This window comes from Physeter macrocephalus, chromosome 15, assembly GCF_002837175.3.
Source record: "Physeter macrocephalus isolate SW-GA chromosome 15, ASM283717v5, whole genome shotgun sequence".
In the NCBI taxonomy this organism is placed as follows: Eukaryota; Metazoa; Chordata; class Mammalia; order Artiodactyla; family Physeteridae; genus Physeter; species Physeter macrocephalus.
The window spans coordinates 26507080-26532504 of record NC_041228.1 but is presented as its reverse complement, the minus strand read 5'-3'; the positions used below and the strand labels follow the sequence as shown (position 1 = coordinate 26532504).

At 44.0% G+C, this 25425-nt stretch overlaps 1 protein-coding gene across 11 annotated transcripts in view; it reads left to right on the top strand.

Annotated features, from left to right (window-relative positions):
* The window catches only part of SYBU (syntabulin), a 72916-nt gene extending 51321 nt beyond the window's left edge, over window positions 1–21595 (top strand). For 5 of the 11 annotated variants that reach the window (XM_028500798.2, XM_055091273.1, XM_028500799.2 and 2 more), the window contains 5 exons: window positions 9559–9661; window positions 9744–9785; window positions 16079–16282; window positions 17756–17905; window positions 19785–21595. In XM_028500798.2, coding sequence (XP_028356599.1) covers window positions 9559–9661; window positions 9744–9785; window positions 16079–16282; window positions 17756–17905; window positions 19785–20868 — 1583 coding nt within the window. In that variant the 3' untranslated portion in view covers window positions 20869–21595. Of the gene's footprint in view, window positions 1–9117; window positions 9453–9558; window positions 9662–9743; window positions 9786–16078; window positions 16283–17755; window positions 17906–19784 lie in introns of those variants that run through there. The other 6 variants (XM_028500804.2, XM_055091272.1, XM_028500805.2 and 3 more) reach the window with 2 other exon arrangements.
* The last annotated feature ends 3830 nt before the right edge of the window (window positions 21596–25425 follow it).

Below are 25425 nucleotides of genomic sequence, written 5' to 3'. Positions count from 1 at the left end.
TTCCAATCCTCTGAAAATGCATTTAGCCCAGGAAGGTGCTTCTGGAGAGCTGTGAGGGAACAGATCACTCTGTAAGTTAAACTCTTCTCGCCTGTGTATCTTGCCCTTGAATGAATCAACTCGTGTTGGCAGCCTGGCCACCTGAACTTCTGCTCGCTCCCCTTCCACTTCCCGTCGAAGAAAGCTCTTGCGGTTTGGCTGGACTGCAGAGATTCCCTGTGCTCTTTATCTTTGGAGCGCCCCTCCTCACAGTATGTCCATGACCATCTGCTGCAAAATCATCTATCGTAATTATGTAAAATGCGGATTCCTGGGTTCCCCCGACCTTCTGAAGTGGAATTTCTGTGAGTGTTGCCCAGAAATCTGCACTATTGTTCAACTTCCCAGGTGACCCTTATGCATAGTAAGGTTTAGAAATCATTGCATTATAAATGATAATTGTAAGATTAATATTTATGAGCATATCAAACACTTTCCATGCATTTCACTTCCCATTCATTTCAACTTCACAACTAATCAACAAGGTAGGAATCACCCACCTAGAGCAGCCTGATGCATGGCACATGGTAGATGCTCAATAAATTTTTGTTAAACAATAAATTAACCTTTATATATATATATATATATATATATATATATATATACACACACATAAATAATAAGGAAACTAAGGGTTAGAGAGGTTAAAAACACTTGGCCAAGAGCACATGGCTAGTGAGAGGTGTAGCCAGGCTTTGTAGAGCCTTCTTTGGGTAGAGCTTGTTGGTGTGTGAACTTGCAGGCTGGCGCCCCCTTCTGGTGATTCTGGGTTGTGCCTGGCAGCGGTGCTGGAGGACCCCAGAAGCATCTGATTGGCCTTGGATTGAATTGATTGATCTCTTCTCTAGCATTCCCCTCTTGGCCATCTCTGGTGAATTGACACGGTCGCTTATTTATTTATTACTAATGACGAGAGGAGGCCCAGGGAAGCTGGGTGGTCATTCATGAAGCCAAACAGCACCTATTCTCCCTTCCCGTACTCTGCTGAGGTTGGCCAGTGCAGTCTTAATTTTCCTGGGGAGTGAGGCAGAAGGAGACTAGTTAGATCCTGAGTCCCTGAGGGAGATTAATAGGCTTTTTGCCTTGCTCAGACACATTCACTTCCTCCTTCCCTCTTGAAGTTTCTTTACACCCTCTTTGCTTATCAGTTCTTTCATCTACTTTTCTTGGTCGGCAGGTAGACTGTCTGTATTTCTGCCAAGGACAGGTGGCTGAGCCAGGCCAAGATAAAGGAGTGACCGTGATGGAGCTGTCTTTGACCTTTCGGCCCTCTTGTGCCTCCTCTTCCATGCTCCTTCTCTCCCTTTCTCCGGAGACTGGCCTCTGTCAATACTTGAGCTACAAACCTGTGTGCATTAACCCAGGGGAAACTCTAGAGATATTTGGAGGCGTCCATGGGGAGTTTGTTTTAGGACCATGGATCTTTATACATACTGTATTATGTACACACACACACACACACACACACACACACACACACACACACACACACACCGTTAAAAATAGAAACATGCTCTCCACTGAGGGAAGACCACCTTTTGTAAAGAGTGACTATAAAAATGCCTGACTTGAGTGAGATAAGGCATTTCCTATTGTGGGGCTTTTTGAGGGAAAGGTCTTCTGGACCTCAAACCACTGTACCAGTAATTCTAGTTAGAAATAATAAAAGCTAACATATATTGAGTGCTTGCTATGTGGCAGACACTGTTCTAATTTCTTTGTATGTTTTGCCTAATCCCCACAATCCCTTAGCAATACCCACTATTAATATCTTCATACCTATTTTACAGATGAAGAAACTGAGTCAGGGAGAGGGTAAACAACTTGCTCAAAGCTCCAGAGAGTTAGTAGAAGAGCCATGATTCAAACCCAAGTGGCTTGACTCCAAAGCCCTCTTAATCCTGCACTATATGATGTGATTACTTTTATTTTTATCTTTTTAATTTATTTATTTTTGGCTGTGTTGGGTCTTCGTTGCTGCACGTGGGCTTTCTTTAGTTGTGGCGAGCAGGGGCTACTCTTCATTGTGGCACACAGGCTTCTCATTGCGATGGCTTCTTTTGTTGCGGAGCATGGACTCTAGGCGCACAGGCTTCAGTAGTTGTGGTGCACGGGCTTAGTTGCTCCACGGCAAGTGGGATCTTCCCAGACCAGGGATCAAACCCGTGTCCCCTGCATTGGCAGGCAGATTCTTAACCACTGCACCACCAGGGAAGTCCATGATTACTTTTATTATATAATGATTTTCCTTTAAAAATTTTAGATTTTTTTAAGGAAAAAAGAAAAAAAATCAGTTGCCCGTAATTGCACTGTACCCCTATTTATAATTTTTATAACAAGGGTAATATAAGCACATGGTTAGAAAAGCCAAATGGCTCAGGAAGTTATAAAATGAAAATAAGAGTCTCTTTATATCCTCACTGTCCTATTTTCAAGGGAAACCATTATTAACAAATCTCTATTTTGTCCCTCAAGAAAAATGTTCTATGCATGTAGCAAGTTATATATTATTTAAAGAATTGTTTACACAGAAGCAAGCATGCCACACCCACTCTTATGCATCTTGTTTTTCTTGTCTAATAACAGGTCTTCCAGATCTTTTCACTTCAGCACACACAGGTTCATGTCACCCCTTTTCATGATTGCAGCGTATCTTCTTAGGTTGCTGTACCACCTGACTTACCAGTCAGTATTGAAGGACAATTTACTTGTCTTTTTGAACGCTTATGTGCAGGATAAGTTCCTAGCAGTATAGTTTTCCTTTTTATGTACATTGCACCAATTCACACACTCGTTAAATCTTATCAGTGTTTTGCCCCAAACCCTTAACAGTCCAGTGTTATCAAACTTTGATTTTCTTTTTTTGCCAATCTGATGAAAAAAAATCTTTTTTTAATTTACATTTTTAATTTTATAAGTGAGATTGTATGGCTTTTCAGGTATATTGGTTGTTTATTTTTCTTTCTTTGCCATCTGCCTGTTCGTGTCCTTTGCCCATTTTTCTGTGTTTTTTTTGTTTTTTGTTTTTTGGCTGATATTTAATATGATTTCTGGTGGCCTGGGCCTGCAGCAGCTTGAAGCAGGGTTTCAGTTCCCAGCCAGTGATTGAGGTCGGGTCACAATGGTGAGAGCACCAAATCCTAGCCACTAGACCAGTGGTCAGTGACAAGGCCCTGGCTCTACGGCTTTGCAGAAAAAGAATTCCCACAAGGACAGAAAGTAGTGAAACAAGTAAAGTGTTTATTAAGAGAAAAAAAGAGTACAGTACTTTTGGATAGACACACGGGTGGACTCAGAGAGAGAGTCATGCCCTCGTGGCAGTTTGAATCACTTTTATGGGGCATTTCTTCCCTGTTTCCTTTGACCAATCATTTTGATCTGCCTGGTTCAAAGTCTGTATTTAGTATATCTCAGGATTTTCCCATGTGTGTGCGTGCGTGCATCTCTTAGCCAAGATGGATTCTACCGAAGAGGTCTATGGGTAGGTTGGCATCCCTCCCCTTTTGACCTCCAAGGATCCTTTCTGCACATGTATAGTCGGGGAGGTCTCCTGACTTTGAAAATGAGGACTGTGTGGTCTCTTATCTTCTATCTGGGCGGGGCCCAGTCTCCTCTCTCAATTGTCCTCTTATTCCCATCTTGGTCCACAAGAAACGAACTCAAACCGTGTGCCCTGGGGGCCTATCAGTCTCCTGCCTCAGTTTGAGCTTTTGGTAAATTAAGGAAATTAGCCCTTTGTCTATAAATATGTTATAAATATTTTCTTTCCGTTTGTTATTTGTCTTTGACTTTGACTATTTTATTTTTATGTGGTTAGATTTATGTTTATAGTTTTATAGTTAGATTTATCAGTACAAAATTATTCACTTCTACATACTTTAAATTTGAACTTCTGTTTGTTTTTATTTATTTATTTATTTATTTAAACAACTACCACCACCTGGTGAGGGCTGAGCTTTTTTTTTTTTTTTTTTTTTTTAAATATTTATTTATTTACTTGGCTGCTCCAGGTCTTGGTTGCAGCTCGTGGGATCTTTGTTGCAGCATGCGGGATCTTTAGTTACAGCATGTGGGATCTAGTTCCCTGACCAGGGATGGAACCCAGGCCCCCTGCATTGGGAGTGTGGAGTCTTAACCACTGGACCACCAGGGAAGTCCCTGAACGTCTGTTTTTAAATGTTTACTTACATGCTTTTAACTGTATGGCAGCTCCGTACGGACATCAATCAGAATGAAGGTAAATCTTTTCTGAAATTATGATAAAATGGAAATGGTATTTACAATTTTTCAGAAAGACATGTTCTGATATGCAAGAAAACATATATATATATATATATATATATATGTTTTTTTCTGAGATAAACACCTATGGGGTTTCTGGGAATAGTTTGCAAAAGCTAAAATAAAAATCCTCTTTAGGCTGTGAAGCATTTTTTGGATTCCTTGGCTGGGCCCCCAAAGCTCTGCAGCTGAGAGTCAGTGCTACTGAACATACTTGGAGTAGCTTCTTCTGTAATTACACGTGTCCACTGCTCCTGAATAGTGCTGCTTGGTTTCGGTGAAAATGGCTTCTCTCTCCTCCCTAGAGACCTTTAAATAAAAGATCTGTGTATCTGTGTGGGGGGGGAGGGGATGGGAGGATGAATTGATGGGGGACTGTTTTGTTTTGTTTTGTTTTTAATTTGCTGCTTCTATTTGAGGTGGGGATATAGGTGGCAAACCTGAATTAATTTGATAGCTTTGTGGTGACAAAGGATAAAGGAAGGTTTGGGGCTGCTTAATTTAAAGCAGTGGTTTAGGATGGCTTAATACAGCTTCGCAGACGTCAGGATGGCTCTGTTCGCAGAGGCCTGTGATGTTCTGATGTATGAGGAATCCACAGTCTCCTGAAAGGAGGCAAAAATAATAACGTCCTAAGAGACTGAATCACAGGCAGTGTTTTTAAAAAATACATCTAGTTATCAGTTTTTGCCCATATTCTTTTTGTTTCCATTTACCCTTCCTTCTCTAATTCCCGGCCTTACCATCACATGCACAGAATGCTTATTACCCTAAGGTTATGAATAAAAGTAAAGCCTCTCAAGAGGATCCAGCAGTACTACTGAACAAAAAACGTAGCTCCCTGCTAGTTGGAAAGCCGGCTGCAGGGTGTGTAATCACCAGGATATCGACATCACAAAGGTCATCAAGTGCATCCTCCGTGTTTAGTCCTGGAACCCTGCTCCGCCAACCCCAGCAGCTGATCGGAGACAGTATTGATGAGGACGACTTGGATATGCATATTTTTAAATTCCCTTCAGCTTTTCAAGCACAGCTCTTCAATGGCCAAATACTGTTTCCTGTGCTCTGTCGAAGTATTCCCTGTGGCATCAGAGATTTACCAACCAGGTGTCTACACACGGGCAGATGGGGGCAAACACTTCCTTGTCCACCAAAACTGCTTTCGGCTAATGCCATCCAAAAAATCCCTATGGAATATATATACTAAAAGTCTTAAAATGAGTATATACTATGGCTTAAATATTCTACTTTTAGGAATTTATTCTAAGGAAATAATCAAACAAGGATGTAAATTTGTATGCCCAAGGATAGCCATTAAGCCCGTGTTTAAGAGCATGGACCCTGGGCTTCCCTGGTGGCGCAGTGGTTAGGAATCTGCCTGCCAATGCAGGGGACACGGGTTCGAGCCCTGGTCCGGGAAGATCCCACATGCCGCGGAGCAACTAAGCCCATGCACCACAACTACTGAGCCTGCGCTCTAGAACCTGTGAGCCACAACTACTGAGCCCGTGCACCTAGAGCCCGTGCTCCACAACAAGAGAAGCCACTGCAACAAGAAGCCCGTGCACCGCAACGAAGAGTAGCCCCCACTCGCCACAACTAGAGAAAGCCCGCGTGCAGCAACGAAGGCCCAACGCAGCCAAAAATAATTAATTAACTTAAAAAAAAGATATAATTTTTTTAAAAAAAGAGCATGGACCCTGGGGTCAGACGGCCTGGTTTCCCTCTTGGCTCTACTTCTTATTAGTTGTGTCACCTGGTGAGCGTCACTCAACTTCTCTGCCTTAGCTGTCCCTACCTCATAGGGTCTGTCCTGTCATGAGAAATAAATGAATTAATATGTAAAAGATGCTCAGGATGGTTTCTGGCACATAGTTTTTGCTTCTAATGATAGAAAAATTGGACATAGTTTTTGCTTCTAATGATAGAAAAATTGGACATAGCCTACATATTCATTGATTTAATAAAACAAAATGTGCCATGTTTTAAAGATATTCACATATTAAAAGAAAAACAATTAGGTTACATAATAATGTATTAAGTATGAATGCTGAATAGTTACATGCCCAAAGGTTATTTTTTGGTGATGGAATTACAGACTATATTTTTCCCTCTGCATCGTTGCTGTTTTCTAAATTTTCCACAAAGGAGATGTATAGTATAATAAAAGTTGTCTTTTTAACCCCTGCAGAATAATAATAACAGCTAACGTTTATTGAGAGCTTACAACAGATCAGGTGTTTTTCTACGATGGCAGATAGATATTCATTGCTTACAATAACCCTACGAGGCAGGTGCTATGATCATCAATCTCCATTTCACGGATTAAGAAATTGAGGCAGAGAGAGGTGAAGTAATGTGCCTACGTCTTCCATCTAGCAAGCAGTAGAGGTGGGGTTTGAACCTGGGCTGTCTGGCTCAGGGCCTATGTTTTTAGGTTAGGAACTCTCTTTGTATGATTCTAGTAACCCAAAAGGGCATTGACCTACATACAGCACCCATGACAATCACCTAGTTGCATACACTGTTTAAAGGAAATGCATTAAGGAGTGCCTCTTCTTCCCGGTGTCTTTGTTGCCAGATAATAGATAAATAAGAGGTTTTCAGGCCTCCAGCCTTCTTCTGAGTTTTCTTAGTAAATGGGGAGAAAATATTCAGATCACCCAGTAAAACTGACTTTTCTGTGTATCCCTTAAAAAGAGTGCATGGACTTTACATGGCAATAAGCAAACTGGAAATAGTTTCTATTTTTAAAAATCATAAACAGAAATAGTTAAGTAGCATATACATTTTTCACTGTCATAGTACTCGAACGGTAAAGAGTCAATATATTGAAGTGCCAGGAGCAGTAAAGTTTAGAACAAAGTTGTCCCTTCAGTTCAGGGTACATAATTACTGCAGATCAGAGGCATCGTGAGGTAACAGTGGATTTTCAGCAATTGTCTGTCTCTGTTCTAGAATTTCCGTTTTTATGCAGGCAGTTAAATTGTAATTGATGGATTTTTGCATACCTTTTAAAGAGTGAAAATTGGGTGTTTCGGAGTAATAATTTTACATTAGAAAGTAGTATCTTACACCTGGTGGCGGCAACCACAGGATCTGTTTTTGAAAACTGTCCACCTTTATCATTTAATAACCAACCCGGTAATGTACTAGCAGACAAGGCTGGTTGAATTAGGCTGTCAGGACTAGTGTGTTCCTGGATAGCACTACCAATCATGAGTCCTTGAGACTGTTAAATACTACAGGTTAGCCAACACATTACTCAGAGGCAACTAATTAGGTTCAGGGAGCTTCTGGGAGTTCATTACATCATTAGACAAAGTCTCTGAAATCCAGAAGGAATAGCCAGTCCCGGTTCTGATAAATTGCTACCTTAATCCTCCCAGAATTCGGCGGGAGTTGGGATTCACTGCTGTCATCTGCACTAAGAGGTCCTTCTTGATCTATTTCCCAGAAGAGGCTGACCTTCCTGAGAGGTCCTAGAAACCAGGGAAGGGATTTTTCTCTCTCTTTGCCTTGCTGTCACTGACGTTCCCCTCCAGCAACACTGAAACACCCCATTAGTGAGAGCACCTGTCCACCCGTGGGCTGGTCTGGCTGCATCTCGTCCCTGTGGCTCATCTTGACTGTGGGGGAGATGGCAGTTTATGGAGGAACCTCTCCTGCCCCTGCTTCTAACCACTGCCTTCCTGAGGACATGTTATCACAGGGGTATTATGGGATTTGGTCCTGGACAGGATTCATCACCCACAAGTCTTGGACAAATAAATCACCTTTGGTTTCCTCAGTAGTAGAAGAGTGAGATCAATATCTGCCTTACAAAGCTGTCAAGATTAACAGATACAAAGTATAGAAAGAATTTTGAACAGGGCCTGGAACCTAGTATGCTCTCGATAAAGACTTGTGATCATCAATAAATGATGGTTACTGATCACTGCTTGTTAGAAATGCAAGGGATTTAGATGATTCATATTTTCCTCAACTCAGAAATGTGATCTGGCTCTGGGTTTTAGACCAGAAGAGTCACAAATTGTGGCATAGGAGTTGAGAAACAAGGTCAAATAAAATTGTGTACCTATCAGATTGATTTTTCCAAAAACAACTGGAATTTCTTCTTTAAAAAAAAAAGGCTTCCCTGGTGGCGCAGTGGTTGAGAGTCCGCCTGCCGATGCAGGGGACACGGGTTCGTGCCCCGGTCCGGGAGGATCCCCCGTGCCGCGGAGCGGCTGGGCCCGTGAGCCATGGCCACTGAGCCTGCGCTTCCGGAGCCTGTGCTCCGGAACGGGAGAGGCCACGGCAGTGAGAGGCCCGCGTACCACAAAAGAACCCAAAGAAACCCTGGTTCTCTTCTTCCTGTTGTTCTGTTACCTCTTCCATGCCCCTGCACTTCCCCAGGCAATCCATGGAATGTTTTCATTATTACTATTTCAGAACTATGTATTTTTTTTGTTAAAAATGAATTTATATTAGTTATTCTACCACACAGCATGTTTCCAATTACACACTGAACTCTAGTCTGTGCTCAAATGTAACGTGATATTTGTAAACTAATAAACCCCTCCATTCACCCCCAAAACTATTCAAATTTCAATTTCATTCACAGCTTCTGTCACTGTCACTGTGAACTTTTTCCCCTCTCTTTGGAAATGTTCAGTTCCTGCTATTTGTTAAGGTTCTGTTCTTCATAGAAAAACTGCAGCTGCAGCCAGAGAAGGTGGATCATCAGATAGCGCCGGTTGGAGCTGTTATCTGGAGCCCAGGCTTTCCCCATGACAGCTTCTAGACGGTTGCTTATCTCCAGACCCTAACGTGCCAAAGTCAAGTACGGCTAGACGACTACAAAGCCTGAAGATAAACTCTCTGGGAAAAACTCCTTTGGGGGTGACGAGCAGGCTTTCCGGGCCGGCACGTTGATGTTCTCGGGAGTGCTGGCGCACAGGGAGAGGCTGGCACTGGGCCGGACCCGGGTCACCGCTACTCCCCTGCAGGAAGCCGGCATCTATGCAAGCTGCCTCACTGTGCTCCCAAGCTGTGCTTAGGAAACGACGCCCTCATGCCTGCGCCTTCTCTCGTCTGCTTTGCGGAAAACGCTGGGAGCCTGGGGGCGCTGGAGCCCGGCCACTTGCTGAGTCCGTGTGCAAACGCGGGGAGCCGGGGACGTCGGAGGGCAGGGAACGGGCCAGCGTGTTCTCGGGTTTCATTTCCTTCATGCTTCTCTCCCCCTTTGTTTTTCAGGGAGCGAAGCCGATTTTAGCTCCTCGAGCAGCACGGGCAGCATCTCGGCTCCTGAGGTCCCCATGTCTGCAGCGGGAAGCAAGCGGTCCTCTTTCTCACGCAAGTAGGCCCGCCTCCCGCCTCCTGCTCTGTAATTGTTAAGACGCGTTACACGGGCGACTGACCTGTACTTTATGTTTCTCTAGAACCACCTGGATTACTGTGCGTTCCGATTTTATGCTTATTCAGTGAGTGCTTTTCGTTTGGTTGGTTTTTACAGTGATTCACAGTTGGTACTTTTCCCAACCTCACCTCGCTTGGTCACGACGCCCTCATGCAGCCCGGCGCCTTCCCTCCGTGCTCTCTCCTTCCCTCACCCACCTGTGTGCTCACCTGAGGATCAGGCTAGGCGTCGCCCACTTCGCACCCTGCCGCCCCTTCATGAATCTGTCCTCTTAGCTGTAAAGCCTCTGACTTCACCCTTTCTTTCCTCTAGCTGAGCTTCCTTTTTTGTCTTTGTGAAAGAAGCATAGTGACCCTCTGGCCACCTCCAACGTTCACTTGGGGAAGGGGTGAAGCAAGTATGGAGTTCATAGGCCTGGGTGCCCCCTACCCTCCGAAAGAGGCAGTAGAACAGAATAGCTAAGTGTGAGGGCTCTGGAGCCAGGCTACCTTGGTTTGAATGCCGGCTCCACCATCTACAGGCTGTGTGGCCCTGAGCAAGTTGCTCAACTTCTCTACGCCTTAGTTTTCTCACCTGGAAAATAGGGCTACAGTCATACCCACCTGGTAGGGTTTATTGTTAGGGTTAAATTAGTTAATTCAGGTAAAGTGTGAGGTCATTGCTTGAAGCGTAGTAAACATCAGCAGGTGTTCGCCGTTGGTGCTGTTTGGACTGGGGGAGAGGAGGACTGTGGGGGAAATGAGAGCCACTGTTCACGTTAGTCAGGCTGACAGCTAGTCAGCCCCAGGATTCTCTGCTGCCGTCAGTGGCTTCATTTATTCATTCAATACGTATTTACTGAGCATCCACTGTGAGGCAGTTTCTAGAGATATGGCAGTACACAAAACTTACGAAAAACTATTTTCATTCTAGTAGAGAAAGAAGGATAATAAATGCATATAAATAATATATATATTTTTAAATACAGGGGAAGGATATGGAGGGTACTAGGATGTTTGGTATATTCTAGATAGGCTGGTTCCTGGAGACTCTGTGATGAGGTGAGCTCTGGGCAGGGACCTGAACAAAGCGATGGAGTGAGCCACACGACACAGGGGTGACTGTCACTTGACTGTCCCGGGCCGCAGTGTCCAAATGTGTAAAAAGGAGATTGGACCACATGATTTTTAGGGCTCCTTGCTGAAGAAAAGCTGTTTAGTTTCTAAAAGCTTGCATTTCCAGGACTGAGCAAGCAAAGGTTTCCCCCTTCTCTTAGGTGAGCCGAAGATACGGCTGATATTTTATAAAGGGACCTGAGATCCCCAGTGCAGAGTTTTACTGTTAAAGCTGAAGCCAAACAAACTTGTAACTAAAGAGTGAAGTCCACAGTGAAGAAGCACAATTGTTCTTCAAAATAGATAAATACCATTTGTTTTCGAAATAAAGTGCCTCTGGGATCACAGGATGTAACTATAAACATTCTCTGTACAAATCAGACGTGGCTTGCTCTGAGAATAAGCCATTTATCTCACCCATTCAAGAAATTAGCACATACCCATGGTACAAGGCATCAAAGAACAGAGAGGCAAAAGAAAAAAGAAATGGCCTGAAGAGCAAGCCAATTTTCTTAAGCATTTCAAAGGAATTTGTGTTTGTGGTTAAATTCCAAGGTAATGTCAGTTATACTGAGTGACTTAGAGAAAATATTCTAGTCTGGAATCCATGAATTCTCTCAGTGACGAAAACTTGATGTGTTAAACATAAAGTAGTTAAACATAATTATGTGCAAATCAGATATATGCTTAATAGACAGGAAATTGAAATAGGCAAATGTTCTCTCCATTATGTTCATTTTTTCTATCTGACCCAGGCACAGAGCACCATCAGTAGATATCTGGGATGGAACATCTCAGGTGTTTCACGTAATCGGTGTGTTCTACAGGACCATGCATTGAGGGTAGCTCCTCTAGACGGGCCGGGTATCCATGCAAAACTTTAAAATAGCTTATGATCCTTTTAATTGGCTGGTTCCTCCTGTAATAAATGCATTTTCTTTGTGGAGAATTAGATCCTGGGAGGAAGGCTAGCAGGAACATTTGGTGAAGGGGTGGGGGAAATGAAGGACAGAGGTAGTTGGAAAGAATGTTTTTGACAGGTAATTTTAAAAACAAAACTTAAAAGATTTACAAACCGTCTCTTCTTAGAGAAGGCCAACTCTGCTGATATTTCTGAGGAATTCTCTTTCTTAAACTAGAACCGTAGGGCTTCCCTGGTGGCACAGTGGTTAAAATCCGCCTGCCAATGCAGGGGACGCGGGTTCGAGCCCTGGTCCAGGAAGATCCCACATGCCGCGGAGCAACTAAGCCCACGTGCCACAACTACTGAGCCTGCGCTCTAGAGTCTGCGTGCCACAACTACTGAAACCTGCACACCCAAAGCCCGTGCTCTGCAACAAGAGAAGCCACTGCAGTGAGGGACCCGCGCACCACAACAAAGAGTAGCCCCCGTTCGCCGCAACTAGAGAAAGCCCGTGCACAGCAACGAAGACCCAATGCAGCCAAAAATGAATTAATTTTAAAAAAGCAACGACAAAGCTAAAACTCTAATCTTAATCAGAGGCAGAGAGAAGTAAGACGAAGAAGAAAAAAAAAAAGCTCAGGATTTGGAGTCAGATGGACCTGGGCTTGAGTTCAGCGTCCTTTGCTTATTAGGTGCAAGACCCAGGGCCCCGAGCCTCAGTTTCCTGTTCTGGAAAATGGGGTAATAATGGCGTCTACCTCACTGATTTAAATGAACTGATAGATATGAGCGCTTAACATGGTGCCCAGAACTCAGGAAAAGAGTCATTACATGCTTGTTTTAGTCAATAGTGATAAAAATAATACTAATGGGCAAGATGCTGCCGCTCTTGCTGCTGATGGTGGTGGTGGTGGTAAATATGATCGTATTAGTTTGCTCAGGCTGTTATAACAAAATACCGTAGACTGGGGGGCTTAAACAACAGAAGTGTACTTTCTCACAATTCTGGAAGCTAGAGGTGCAAGATCAAGGTGTCAGCAGGACTGGCTTCTGTGGAGGCCTTGCTCCTTGGCTTGTAGATGGCTGTCTTGTCCCTGTTTTCTTGCCTAGTCTTTTCTCTGTGCCTGTGTCCAAATTTCCTCCTCCTATAAGGGCACTAGTCAAATTGGGTTTAGGGCCCACCCTAAGGGCCTCATTTTAGCATAAATACCTTTTTAAAAGCCCCGTTTCCAAATACAGTCACATTCTTAGGTACTGGGGGTTAGGGCTTCAACCTGCAAATTTGGGGAGGACACCATTCAGCCCATAACAGTGACGGTGAGCCTGGTGATGGTGGTGGTGGTGGTGGTGACGGTGACGGTGAGGGTGTTACCTGAAGGAAAGGGCAATGCCTGGAGAATTGAGAGTCACCTGGGTGCCTCCTGAGGATCCCTTCTTCACTTCTCCCTTTCTCGCACTTTCCAGTTACTGGTTCAGATTTGCAGGAAGGGGGCGGGGTACCAGAATTCTATCTCCTCTCTGTGGGCTGCATTCTTTTTGTCCATCAGACCAAGGGAGTTGGGGAGGGCTAGGAAGGTAGCGTCAGATTTGCCTGTGCACGGCCTTGACTAACATGGAATCCTGTCTTCTCCATTGCAAATGTTTTTTATTATCATCCACAATGAGTTTGTACCCGCATATGTTAGCATTTGAACTAAACTAAATGTAAGGAACAGAACTGATAATTTAAAGCATGTAGTTTCTTTTTTAAAAGTTAGCTGTTACAAACAGCCTAATAACTCATTTCCTGAAATATATTTCAAGACTCAGTTATACCTTAGTAATGTTTGATAGTTTGAAGAGTTTTTGCTCTATTCTGTACAGCAGATGAGTTCTTACAAAATCCTCATCTCATTTAATTTGTATGTCACTAATCATGCATCTTAGTGCATGCATCAAACTAAAGAAGTCGGTGGTAAACTCTTCAGGTAATAACCACATACCTAGCCAGGACCTAATATACCTGTTTACAAGACCCAAACAATATATTCCATTTGTATAAAGCTGGAGACATTTCTGTAGAGTTGAGACCTGGATTTAAATCCCAGTTGAGCTGTGAGTTCTTGAACCAGTTTTTTTTTTTCCCCTGAGCCTCAGTTATTTCACATAACTGAGTACTACCTGTACTTCACATAATATAAAAGGGAAATGATCATTGTACCAGTCTTATTGCCATAAGCCTTATTGCCATGATGGTCAAAATTAAGGGAAACAATGTTCATAGAGAACGTGCAACAAGGCTTGGGTCACAGAAAGTTCTCAGCGAAGGTTAACTCAGAATAGAATGCCCCAGGTCCACATGAGGGATAGCTCTTTACTCTTTCTCCTAACTTGTAATGGTTGACTCTCCATCTTTCTCATAGACACATTAAGAAATACTCAGGCCAACAGAAGTGAAGCACAGAGAGGCACATCCGAGCCAGAGTACATATTCTTTTCTGCCCCACACCCACCAAAGAACTGCTGAAGTTGGCTTGTCACAAAGCCACCAGCCCATCTGTTCCATATAAAATGTCCTCTTCTCACAAAAAAGGAGGCAGAGTCCATGTGGATGATTTCAAAAGGAAAGAACCTTTTAACTTTAGAATTTGGTGATGTTTCATTTATATGTGATTTACTGGTTGACTGCTAGTTCAAATTGTATTCAAGTAAGTAATTGTGATTTTGGAGCCAAGTAGACCCACACACACACTCATACTCACATTCACTCATGTTTCTCAGTGAGATGTGTCCCGTTGGATACAGTTGTAATCAAAATTGCCAAGAGGGATTGATAAAAATAAGTCCTGCTATATGAAAAGTATCTTGTTCCCTTTTGTTTCCTTGTAATGTCAGCAAGATATATTCCTGACATAGACGTGCTACCCTATTTAAGTAATTTCAACATTCTCTAGATGCTTCCTTACACTCCAGGGTATCAAATTTAATGGAACTAGATTAACAGGGAAGTTCAAACAGTTTATCCAGAAACAGTACCCTGCAGTTGAATTGCCCTTAACAGCTTGTCCATTCTTTGGTTTATTTGCACATCAACTCTGCGAAAGTTATCATATATCCCCAATATTAAGTGGCTTACTTGCCTGAGTTCCTAGTAAGTGGCAGTGCCTGGACTTCAACCCAGTTTATTCACTTAGCAGTCATTTAGGAAGAACCTAGCATGTGCCGGGAGGTACTGGGGATGTAAAAGCACAGGCTGTGTTTCTGCCCTCAGGATACCCTAGTCTAGTGGAAAAGACAGACAGACGTGCAGTGGTGATGCACTGTGATAAGTTCCACTGTGAAGTCCGCACAGGGTGTTGGGAGGCACCAGCGAACAGCACCTACGCTGGCCTAGGGAATGATGGGTCCAGAGAAGGCTGCTTGGAGTAGGTTCCCATCAGTCTTGAAGTGGGAGGTACCCAGAGCTCAGGATAGGAGCAGAAAAACCTTCTAGGCAGAGAAAATAATAAGTTCGGAACCGAAAAGATGATGGAGAGCTCGGACCATCAGGAAACTGTACATCGTCTGGAATGCAGGGGGAGGAAGAGCAGAGGTGCGTTGGATGCGGTGAGGGGATCAGACCTTGTGAGCTGTATTAAGGGGTCTGGCCTTTATTCTGGAGGCTGCGGGGAATCATTGAATGGCTTTGAGGAGGCCAGTGATACTCAAATTCCATATTGGAAAAGCCACTCTCACCACAGGGACAGCCTCCTTGCTGGAGGGGCAAGACAAGAGGCAGGGAAAAAAAGGGGGCTAACATTTAAGCAGTTAAATGAGAAAGGTTGTGCTATGTCACTGGAGATGGAAAGAAAAAGAAAAAAATAGGTGGTTAAAATTATAGACGATACATTTATGTGGGTTATATTTATCCTGTTTTTTCCTTCTTCTTTACGGGCAAACCCCTTCTCCCCCATCCTCCAGATGAAACACCCTAATTTTCTTACCCAACATGAGCTGAACCTGAATATTTTAACGCAGAGACAGGTATACTGGCACAAAAGCCACATCTTCAAAATGGCCTCTGGAACGAAACTAAACCAAATCAATATTTTACATGGTTTGTGTTCTTAGCAGGCAGCTGGGTTTAATCTATGGCCAGAAACTATTTGAAAGAATAGAAGAGAGAGAGGTTGCCTGTGCTGGTGACACAGGAGAGAAAATATCGGGCAGGTGGGACGAAGGCCACTCATCAAGCCAAATTGCTCTAATAATTATGTTGCCCTTTTCAACCCTATAGATTGGATTTCCTCAGTGGTGACTAGCTTTAAGAAGGAACAAAGCGTTCGCATTTGGGTATCTACAGCCCCAAGGATTCTAACGTTCTTCATGCTTCTCTCCCAGTCGAGGTCCCCACGGGCGCAGCAATGGAGCTTCGTCGTACAAGTCTGGCAACAGCCCACCCTCCCCACGGGAGAAGGACCTTCTGTCCATGCTGTGCAGGAATCAGCTGAGTCCTGTTAACATCCATCCCAGTTATGCGCCTTCTTCCCCCAGTAGCAGCAACTCCGGCTCCTACAAGGGAAGTGACTGCAGCCCCGTCATGAGGTGAGTGCCGTCTGTCTCCCAATTCATGACTCTTAGTTTGTCCTACTTGGTAAGCTTCTCTTTAAAAAAAAAAAAATTTAAAAAATGATACAACTCTTGATCCCCTGCCTTATTCTGTCAATACGACCCTTCTCTTTCCTTTCCCACACTCAGCTAATCCTTCAAGGGCTGCTGCAGAAAGGACACGAGCCACAGTTTCATTTCTAATAAGGTTCCGCAGTCCCAGGAGTTCCTGGCTAGGCAGAAAAATTGGCACAGCGGCAGTAGGAGGGTCCTATGCATTTCCCTCCGAACAGAGAAGAGCCATTCGTGTGTTTGCTCATTCATTCAAACACCAGATGTTTATTGAGTACCACGTTGTGCCCAGAACTGTGTAAAGCACTGGGGATAGAGCAGTAAACAACCGAGATGGTCCCTCTGCTGACTGCCCAGAGGAGAAGAAAAACATTAGCTATCTAATGACAGAAACACATTAGGATTATTCTGCAAGTACCTGTTGTTATATGTGTATGTAAGAGGTGGGGACGGGCTCCAACTCGGGCTGGAGGGGTCAGAGGAGGCTTCTGAAAAAGTGAAATTGAAAGGAGATCTGAAGGTCAAGCAAGGAATGAATTAGTCCCCGGGAGGCCTGAGGGTGCAGAAAAAAAAGGAACTGCGCATCCAGACCGGCCGCAACAGGAGAGTTGGGAACTGGACGCTGGACTCGGGCCACCTTGGATGGAGCACAGGCTCAGGGGGAACAGGGCTGGTGCAGCGGCTTGGATGCAGTCCCGAGTCGGGGAAGAAGCTGCCAGCCCTCCTCCTCCGGTCCTCCTCCTCCAGGGCATCACGGTGTCATTAGTCAGCTCTTACAGCAGGGATACCCAACTCTTGGCCAGGCCTAAGAGGGGCCAAGATTCCAGCAAGGGAAATTTTGGAGAGCACTGGGCACCTCTCTTACAAAACCTATCTGGTGAGGCTGGACTAGCCTTTTTCCCTGCAGAAGAAGGAAAGTTTCCACCAAGTCAGCACACTCACACCAGGGACCGATGTCAGAACAATCTGAATTCAACTAACAACAATCAGGATCTTTAGGCAAGTGGCACGTTGTGTGGAAGCGAGGTCATCTCGCTCCCTTCCCGCCCTCCCACCTGCCCCTACTCATTGTCCTTTAACATAATAGCCTGTTACTCTGAACTGCCAGGCAGGCCGTGGACAATTGTGCATTATTTTATATGAGGTCATCCCTAGGCCACAGAAAATCTCCCTCTCCCCTGTCCCCGCCCCCTCCACAAACACCCCGCCCCCAATCTTCCCAGTTTGAACAGTCCTAAGATTGGCAGGTGGATTACTGTCCCCCTTCTGAAGTGAGGTCACACGCTGCTGGGGCTTAAGGTCCCAGCAAACGGCTGCCATTTCTTCCCAACCTGTTAGCTGTGCCTTAACTTTTCTTTTTATAGAAAAAGTAAAATTTCGTTACTTCCATTGTTTCAGGCGATCTGGAAGGTACACGTCCTGTGGTGAAAATCACGGTGTCAAACCCCCAAATCCAGAGCAGTACTTGACTCCTCTGCAGCAGAAAGAGGTTACAGTGAGACACCTGAAGACCAGGCTCAAGGAGTCTGAGCGCCGACTGCATGAGAGGTGAATCCACGTTCCTTGCACGCTGTGCTTTAGGACACTTCCTTTTTCCATAAAATGAAATATGAACCCACACAAGAAAAGAAGACAAATGACTTAATTTAATTTTTGTCAGATTTCTTAAATCAGTCTCTCAAAAGAGATATTTTATAATCCTGCATGATTTGGCTGTTTCAGGGGTCCAGGGAACCCTCCTGGGTTGGAAGGGATACTCTGCTTTTTCTGGGTGTGTCCAGCTTTGATGTGAAAAATCGGGTGTGTGTGTGACTTTTTAAATGGCGGGAACACTTGCAGGAACAATCCTATACTTCCAGCAGAATGGGTCACACACAGCTGGCCCCTGTGAAGCCCTGTTTATCTCTGTGAGAGAGTGGATGGCCTTGTCCATTGTGATTCCTACAAGCTATTTCTGTGCTGAAGGAAGAGGTTCATTATTCTAGGCCAAGTGTTATGGTAATTAAAAAAAAAAAATACAGCCCCAGCTTAAGAGATCTTATCCCAGAGAGAAGAGATCTCTGACGTCTTGGGACAGGCCAGATTTTCTGCTTGATGGTTTTTCCCTGTCATTTTGCAGTTGACAAGCAGAGCTCTGACCAGAGTGGCTTTGAACTCAGGGTAAGGGTGACATGAGTCAGACCCTACTTTCTGGAAGTCTTTGGTTTATGATTTGAGGAATCTATGGGAGGGTTTGAATAGTCATGGGAGGGAGGTATGGGAAGGCAGTGAAACTGGAGAAGAGTCAAGCCTAAACTTAAAGAAGCAATACTTACAGCATCTCTTCAAGTACGTCAGGATCCTGACTACCTGGTCTTCATAAACACTGAGAATATGAGGACATATATTTACACGGACTGTGAAGAAATTATATGTAAGGAAGAATTTTTTGACAAATATCTGGAAATAGGGTCCTGTGAAGGATCTAAAAAAAAAAAATAGAATAGATTCCCTTCAGTGTAGGATGGATCCAGTGTCATCTTGCCTGAGAGGAGATAGAATGATCAACATTTTACAAAGTCCTTGCAACATGTAGCTTCTTATTATTTAAATAAATTTTTAAGAAATTATCATTGGTATATGATCAGAACTGTTTTGCACTGCTAAATCTTATCAGTCTGCCTTCTGCCTTTGATAGGTAATTAAAAGTGATAGGGACTTTCCTTCCACAAATTGTTTTGTGGACATAGGAAAGAGCAGACTATGGAGATAAAAGCAAGCTAAGAGACACTAATGTGTTCTAATAAAACAATTTCCAATATTAAATACAGGACTGCCTCAGAGATATTACAGGTTTGGTTCCAGACCACTGCAATAAAGCAAATGTTGCAATAAAGTGAGCCATATGAATTTTTTCACTTCTCATCACATATAAAAGTTATTTCACTACACTAGAGTCTACTAAGGGTGCAATAGCATTATATCTAAAAACAATGCACAAACCTTAATTTTTAAATACCTTAATTGCTAAAAAATGCTAACCAGCGTCTGACAAAGCAGGGTTGCCACAAACCTTCAATTTGTAAAAAAAAAAAAAGACACTATCTGCGAAGCACGATAAAGCAAAGTGCAGTAAAATGAGGTCTGTCTGTATCAAATAGAGGATAATGCCTGAAAAGTACTTAGTGAAATATCAGACATATGGTGGGCACTCAAAAAGGAAAAACAAAACCCCAATAATAGCATTTTTTATTCTGATTCTAGTTACTGTTATTATTTTAGCTATTTTACAGTTAAGGGGGCAGTTCAGGGCTAATAAAATTTCAAAACTGATCGAACCTGTATGTTTCCGGTGGGAGAGCACGGGCTGGGCTGGGTGCCGGAACTGCTTGCTGCCTGCTTCACAGTTGGCCTTTTTCTGAGCAGGGCTTGTCTCCTCTGGCTCTAGGGAGAGTGAGATCGTGGAGCTGAAGTCCCAGCTGGCCCGAATGCGGGAGGACTGGATTGAGGAAGAGTGCCACCGGGTGGAGGCCCAGCTGGCCCTCAAGGAAGCCAGGAAGGAGATTCAACAGCTCAAACAGGTCATCGAAACGATGAGGAGCAGCTTGGCCGATAAGGACAAAGGTATTCAGAAATATTTTGTGGACATAAACATTCAAAACAAGAAGCTGGAGTCTCTGCTTCAGAGCATGGAAATGGCGCACAATGGCTCTCTGAGGGACGAGCTGTGTCTCGACTTTCCGTGTGATTCCCCGGAGAAGGGCTTAGCCCTCAGCATGGCTTTTGGCCCGACGGCCGACGCGCTGACCCCGGAGGAGCCGGCCATGGAGGCGGGCGCCAACAGCGAGCTGCTGGGGGAACACGGCACAGATGTGTTCGCTGAGCTGGTGACAGCCACCACCGTGGAGGCCGGCGACCTGGAGCTGCTTCGTGCCAGCCCTGGGGCAAAGGTCTTCGAGATGGAGGGTCAGGAAGAGGGCAGCGCGGTGGCGGAGCAGGCCGTGCAGACCGACGTGGTGCCCTACAGCCCTGCCGTCTCCGAGCTCATCCGGCACGTGCTCAAGCTCCAGGACCCCTGTCCCTGCAGCTCCACGTCCCCTGAGGATGAGTCCAGGGCCGACTCGATGGAAAGCTTCCTGGAGTCCATCTCTGCCATCGTGGTCGATTTAACTCCAAGAAATCCAAACTCTGCCATCCTTTTGTCTCCCGTGGAGACCCCGTCGGCCGAGGTGGGTCCGGAGGCACGTGGGAACCGCCTCATGAGAGAGCTGGATTTTGCAGGCTCCGCGGAGGAAAGGCTGAACGGCCTGGTCCCGCTGTCCGGCGGGGGCGTCGTGGGGCGGTACTGGAGCAGCAGTTTCCTGGTGGATCTCCTGGCCGTGGCGGCTCCCGTGGTCCCCACCGTGCTGTGGGCGTTCAGTACTCAGAGGGGTGGAACGGATCCCATCTACAACATCGGGGCCCTGCTGCGGGGCTGCTGCATGGTGGCCCTGCACTCGCTCCGCCGCACCACCTGTCATATCAGACCCTAGAGAGAAGATGTCACTTCCGTGTGCCAGTCTGTCCTGCGTGGCCTGATGCCAGGTGGAGAAGCAGCGGGTCAACCTGTGGCGGTCTCTGTTCTGTCGTTTTTGCTCCTCGGTATTTGATTTGCACTATATTTAGTTGAAGCCTGTTCACTGTTTAAAACAGGAGGTATCTTCGAAGGCATGGAGACCTGGTTCCAGTACATGTCCCATCAGTGTGATATAGAAAGCATGCTCAGATCCTGCCGTGTCGTCTGAGGTACCCGTACTTATCCTAGTGGTTCAGGTAGAGAAAATGCAAACTTTGCACTTTCAAGACAGCTTCTATAAGGCTGGCATGTTATCTCCTTGCTTTGCTTTTTGCCGTTTTAAAATGTGTAATTGTTACAGCATTCCAGTGGTCTTGTGCATAGCAGGGGACTGTAACCAAAAAGAAAAATGTATTTGTGTAAATTGGTTTGAAGAAGTCTTGATAGCTCTTTATTGTCTTACTTGGGGTTGATAAGGTTTGAGTGTTTGCAGTTTTCTACTAGATGTAGCTCCAGAGTCTTAAGTGGCTTGTCTGTTCTTAAACCTGTTAATTGATGAAACTATATGTAAGGTTTACATTGTATTAACTTATTTTTTGCTTATTATATATAGTGTTTTATTGAAAATCGTTTGTAACCACACACTTCAGCATGATGAAAATAAAGATTAGTGTTTCCATTTAAATAAATATCCTCCTATAAAATAATTATCTCTGTGATTTTACTTTTATGTATGATAAGGAAGACTAAATGGATAGCAGATCCTTCCATCTTTAACAGTAGGGATCTGTAAAAAATGGAATTAAATGATAAAGAGGGAAAAATAATTATTAAAGAAAGGTGAGGACTTCCTACTCTGTCTTTTAAAAAGCATTGTTTCTGAAGACAAGTAGCTTTGATTGTTTTTTGCTCTGAAATTATCCATACACTTGTTAGTCCACATATTTCTTCAGTAAGGATATATGGAGTATTTTCAGGAAAGTTGGGCTGATTTTGTTTTAAAGCATGCTGGGGGTTCAGAGAGGGAGAAAATGCTGCACTGTATGTGTCCTCCCCTTGGAATAACAGGGAAGGGATGAGACAGTATTAAGTCTGTGTTACTTTATTCCTCACACCAATCTTGTGATATGGGTATTACTCTACTTTACAGATAAGGGAGCTGAGCCTTAAAGGGGTAGATTGCTCAGGATCTCATCTTTCATCTCTAGAAGCCAAGATTTCAAGGGTCTGCAAAGCAAAGGCCTTTTCCACTTTACATACAAATGGAAGAGACTGGGGAATAGCCTAAGTTTTCACCCAGAATCTCTTCTTCCACAGCACGTATCACCTTTAAACGTACTGTACTGTCACTTACTATGTCTTGCTTACTTATTGCCCGTCTCCCCCACTAAAATACTAGGTCTCTGAGGGCAGAGATCTGTGTGCTGTTTCGTTCACAGAAAAATGTCAAGAACTTAGAACAGTAGGTGGCATATTGTAGGGGTTCTAAAAATAGCTGTTGAATGAATTCATCCAACAAATACTTACCGGGTGCTTGCACGTTAGGCACTTCGCTAGGCCTGTCATCAATAGCGAAGGAGACAGACAAGGCTTCTGCCTTCAGGGAACTTACACTCTGTCTGTGAAAGACACAGAACACGCCAACAAATGAACAAATTAATTCTGGATAGTGGTAAGTGCTTCCAGGGGAATGAGGTGCTTTGACCAAGACTGATGGGGACGAAGGCAAGGAACAGCCGTCTGAAGAAATACCATTAGTGCTAATGGATGATACAGAGCCAGCTGTGGGAAGATATGGGGGTAAAATTTTGCAGAAAGAACAGAGGCAAAGGCCCTGAGGCAGAAAAGGGCTTGACATGTTAGAGGGGCATCAGGGAGACCAGTGTAGCTAGAGCAGAGTGAGGGGCACCGGGGGTGGTTGGAGAAGTGGAAGAGAAGCTATTTCATATGGGGCCATGTAAACCATGGTAGGGTTGGTTTAAATTTATTCCCAGTGCAATGAGAAATATTAACAGACTTTATACAGGACAATGATACAATCTGGTTTTTTTTCTTTCTTTTTTTGACTCTGTGGCTGCTATGTGCAGGATGTATTGTACGGAGGCAGGAGCAGCAGCAGGAAGACCACTGAATAGTCCAGATGAGTGACGACAATTTGGAGGTAGAAGTGGATATAGAGATTAAGTTGAGTAATTAAAGATAGATCTTGAAAATAGTGCTGATGCAATCTGCTGATAGATGGGATGTGGGGAGGAGATGAGGTAGGGTTTAAGGAAGAGAGAAATTTAGGATCACTCAGGTTTTTGACTTGAGCATCTGGGTCAATAGTGGTGTCATTTACTGAGAATGGAAAAGTTCAAGAGAAGCTAGTTTGGGACAATAAATTTGAGAAGTCTGTTAAATATGTGGAAATGTCAAGTGAGTAATTGCACGTATGAATGTGAAAATCACAGGAGTCATCAGGGCTAGTGTTATAAAATTGGGGTTCTTCAGCATTTACATACTGTTTAAAACCATGGGATGGATGAAATCATCCAGGCAGAGTGTAGAGAGGAAAAGAAGGCCAGGGACTGAGTCCAAGGGCACTTGTACATCTAGATAGAGGTAGAGGATGTAGAACCAACAAAACAGCCTGAGAGAGGCACCCCAAAGGCAGGAGGAAAACTAGGTAACTGCAATATTCTGAAAACCAAGAGCAGAGAATGGTCAACTGTGTTGAAATCCTATTAGGAAGTTGAGTAACATGAGAACAGATAGATGTCCACTGGCTTTGACAACAAAGTCTTAGTGACTGTCAAGATCATCTTCTTTGCAAAAATGGGGATGGAAGCCAGATTGGAGTGAGTTGGAGAGTGAATGGAAGAGAGAAAGCGGAAATCAATGTGTGCAGCTAATTTTTTTTGAAGTTTTACCGTGAATGGGGAGTAGGGCAGTGGGTAGTAGTTACAAGGGGATATGCGTTGCAAGGATCTGTTTTATTTTTCAATATTGAGAGGAGATCATGTTTGTAGGCTTTTGTGATTGAGCCAGTGAAGAGAAAGAAACTGATGATCTAGGAGAGAAAGAATTAATTGAAGGAGGGAAGTCCTTGAGAAGACACGAAGGGACAGGATGGAGCTGTGGAGCGAGGTGGGCTGTCTCAGATAGGCTGTTTCTTCCGTGGGATACACACGTGCCTCAGGCACACCTATGGGCTCTTACACAGCACACGCTCAATAGCAGAGGGACTCGGCTGAAATGGAAGGGAAGCTGTTTCTGGAAGTGAATAATCGGAAGCTGCCCAAACTAATGAGCCATGCTGACACAGGTCCCTTCCTGTAGTCTAGCCCAGACCAACACCTAGATACTGCTATCTTCCTTACAATCCCTCGTGTTTATTTTTCATCATTGCTAAATTAAGCATTTTTAAGAAAAATTACAAGCGTGTTTTTGGTATCCGTTTGTTGCTACAGAAACGAACAGAACCACATAAACTCAGAACTGTTTCTTCATCAGTTCAAGATGGATGGCAAGATGGGCTCTGGTGAAGAATTCTCTGTGAACTGCAAATGGTTATGTTGATTAACACACTGGAGGCAGCTGATCCCAAACAGCAACTTGCTTGTTGTCTTAATGACCTGTATCTTTTCTTTTATGCAAACCAGAAGATTCAAAGAAAGTTAACTCATTTGAAACAGTGGACACAGTGTAGTGTAACTTGTTATACACGTGGAAACAAATCTGTGCAACAAATCACTGCCAGGAGACCCTGGCAGTGGTTATTCTGTTTTTTTCTCCCTGTCTCCTTCCCCCACGTTTTCCTCCTCCTCCTTTCCCAGGGTTTCGATATGTATTGTGGAAAATTACTGCTTTTATTCAGAACAAAGTCTGTCACAAATGAGTCCCTCAGAGTAAATAAAAGATGGATCATAGCTTGCATTTCGGAAGCCCAAGGCGTTGGCTGGTTTTGTGGACAGAATGATCTGATCCCATAGAAAGAATTGCCTCAAAGTTGCTTTCTGTAATTTGGGTGCCTGTGATGTACAAACAGGCAGGAAAATGGAAAAGAAGAACAATTCTACTCTATTGAACAAATTGCTGTCCCATCAAAGCAAATGTTAAACATTTCCTACAGTTATGTGTGCAAACATTCCAATTTACAAGAAAAGATTTTTCCCAAAGGGATATGCTGACCTTTCCAAGTTGAGCTGTTCAGAAAGGGGAAAAAATGCAATACACTCAGATGCCAAGTGTTTCTGACATTTGTGGCAGGAGAAAAAGGAAGTCTGTGATTTGCATTTGTCATAGGCCCTGCCTAAGTAGTGGTAGAGTCCACTGTGTTTTTCTCTTGAGGATTTTTCATTTTAAAAGTTTGGGGGTAGTTTCCGACTTCCATTTTGGCTCGGTGAGCACTTTTACAAAATTCACTTATTCCCAGTCTTACCAGGCAAAATGTGTACAATGAAGCAGTAACCTAGGCAATTAAAAATAGCAGTTTACAGAAATCAAATCTTGAAAGAATGTCAACAAACTCCCAATGGTCCTGGAAAAAGAA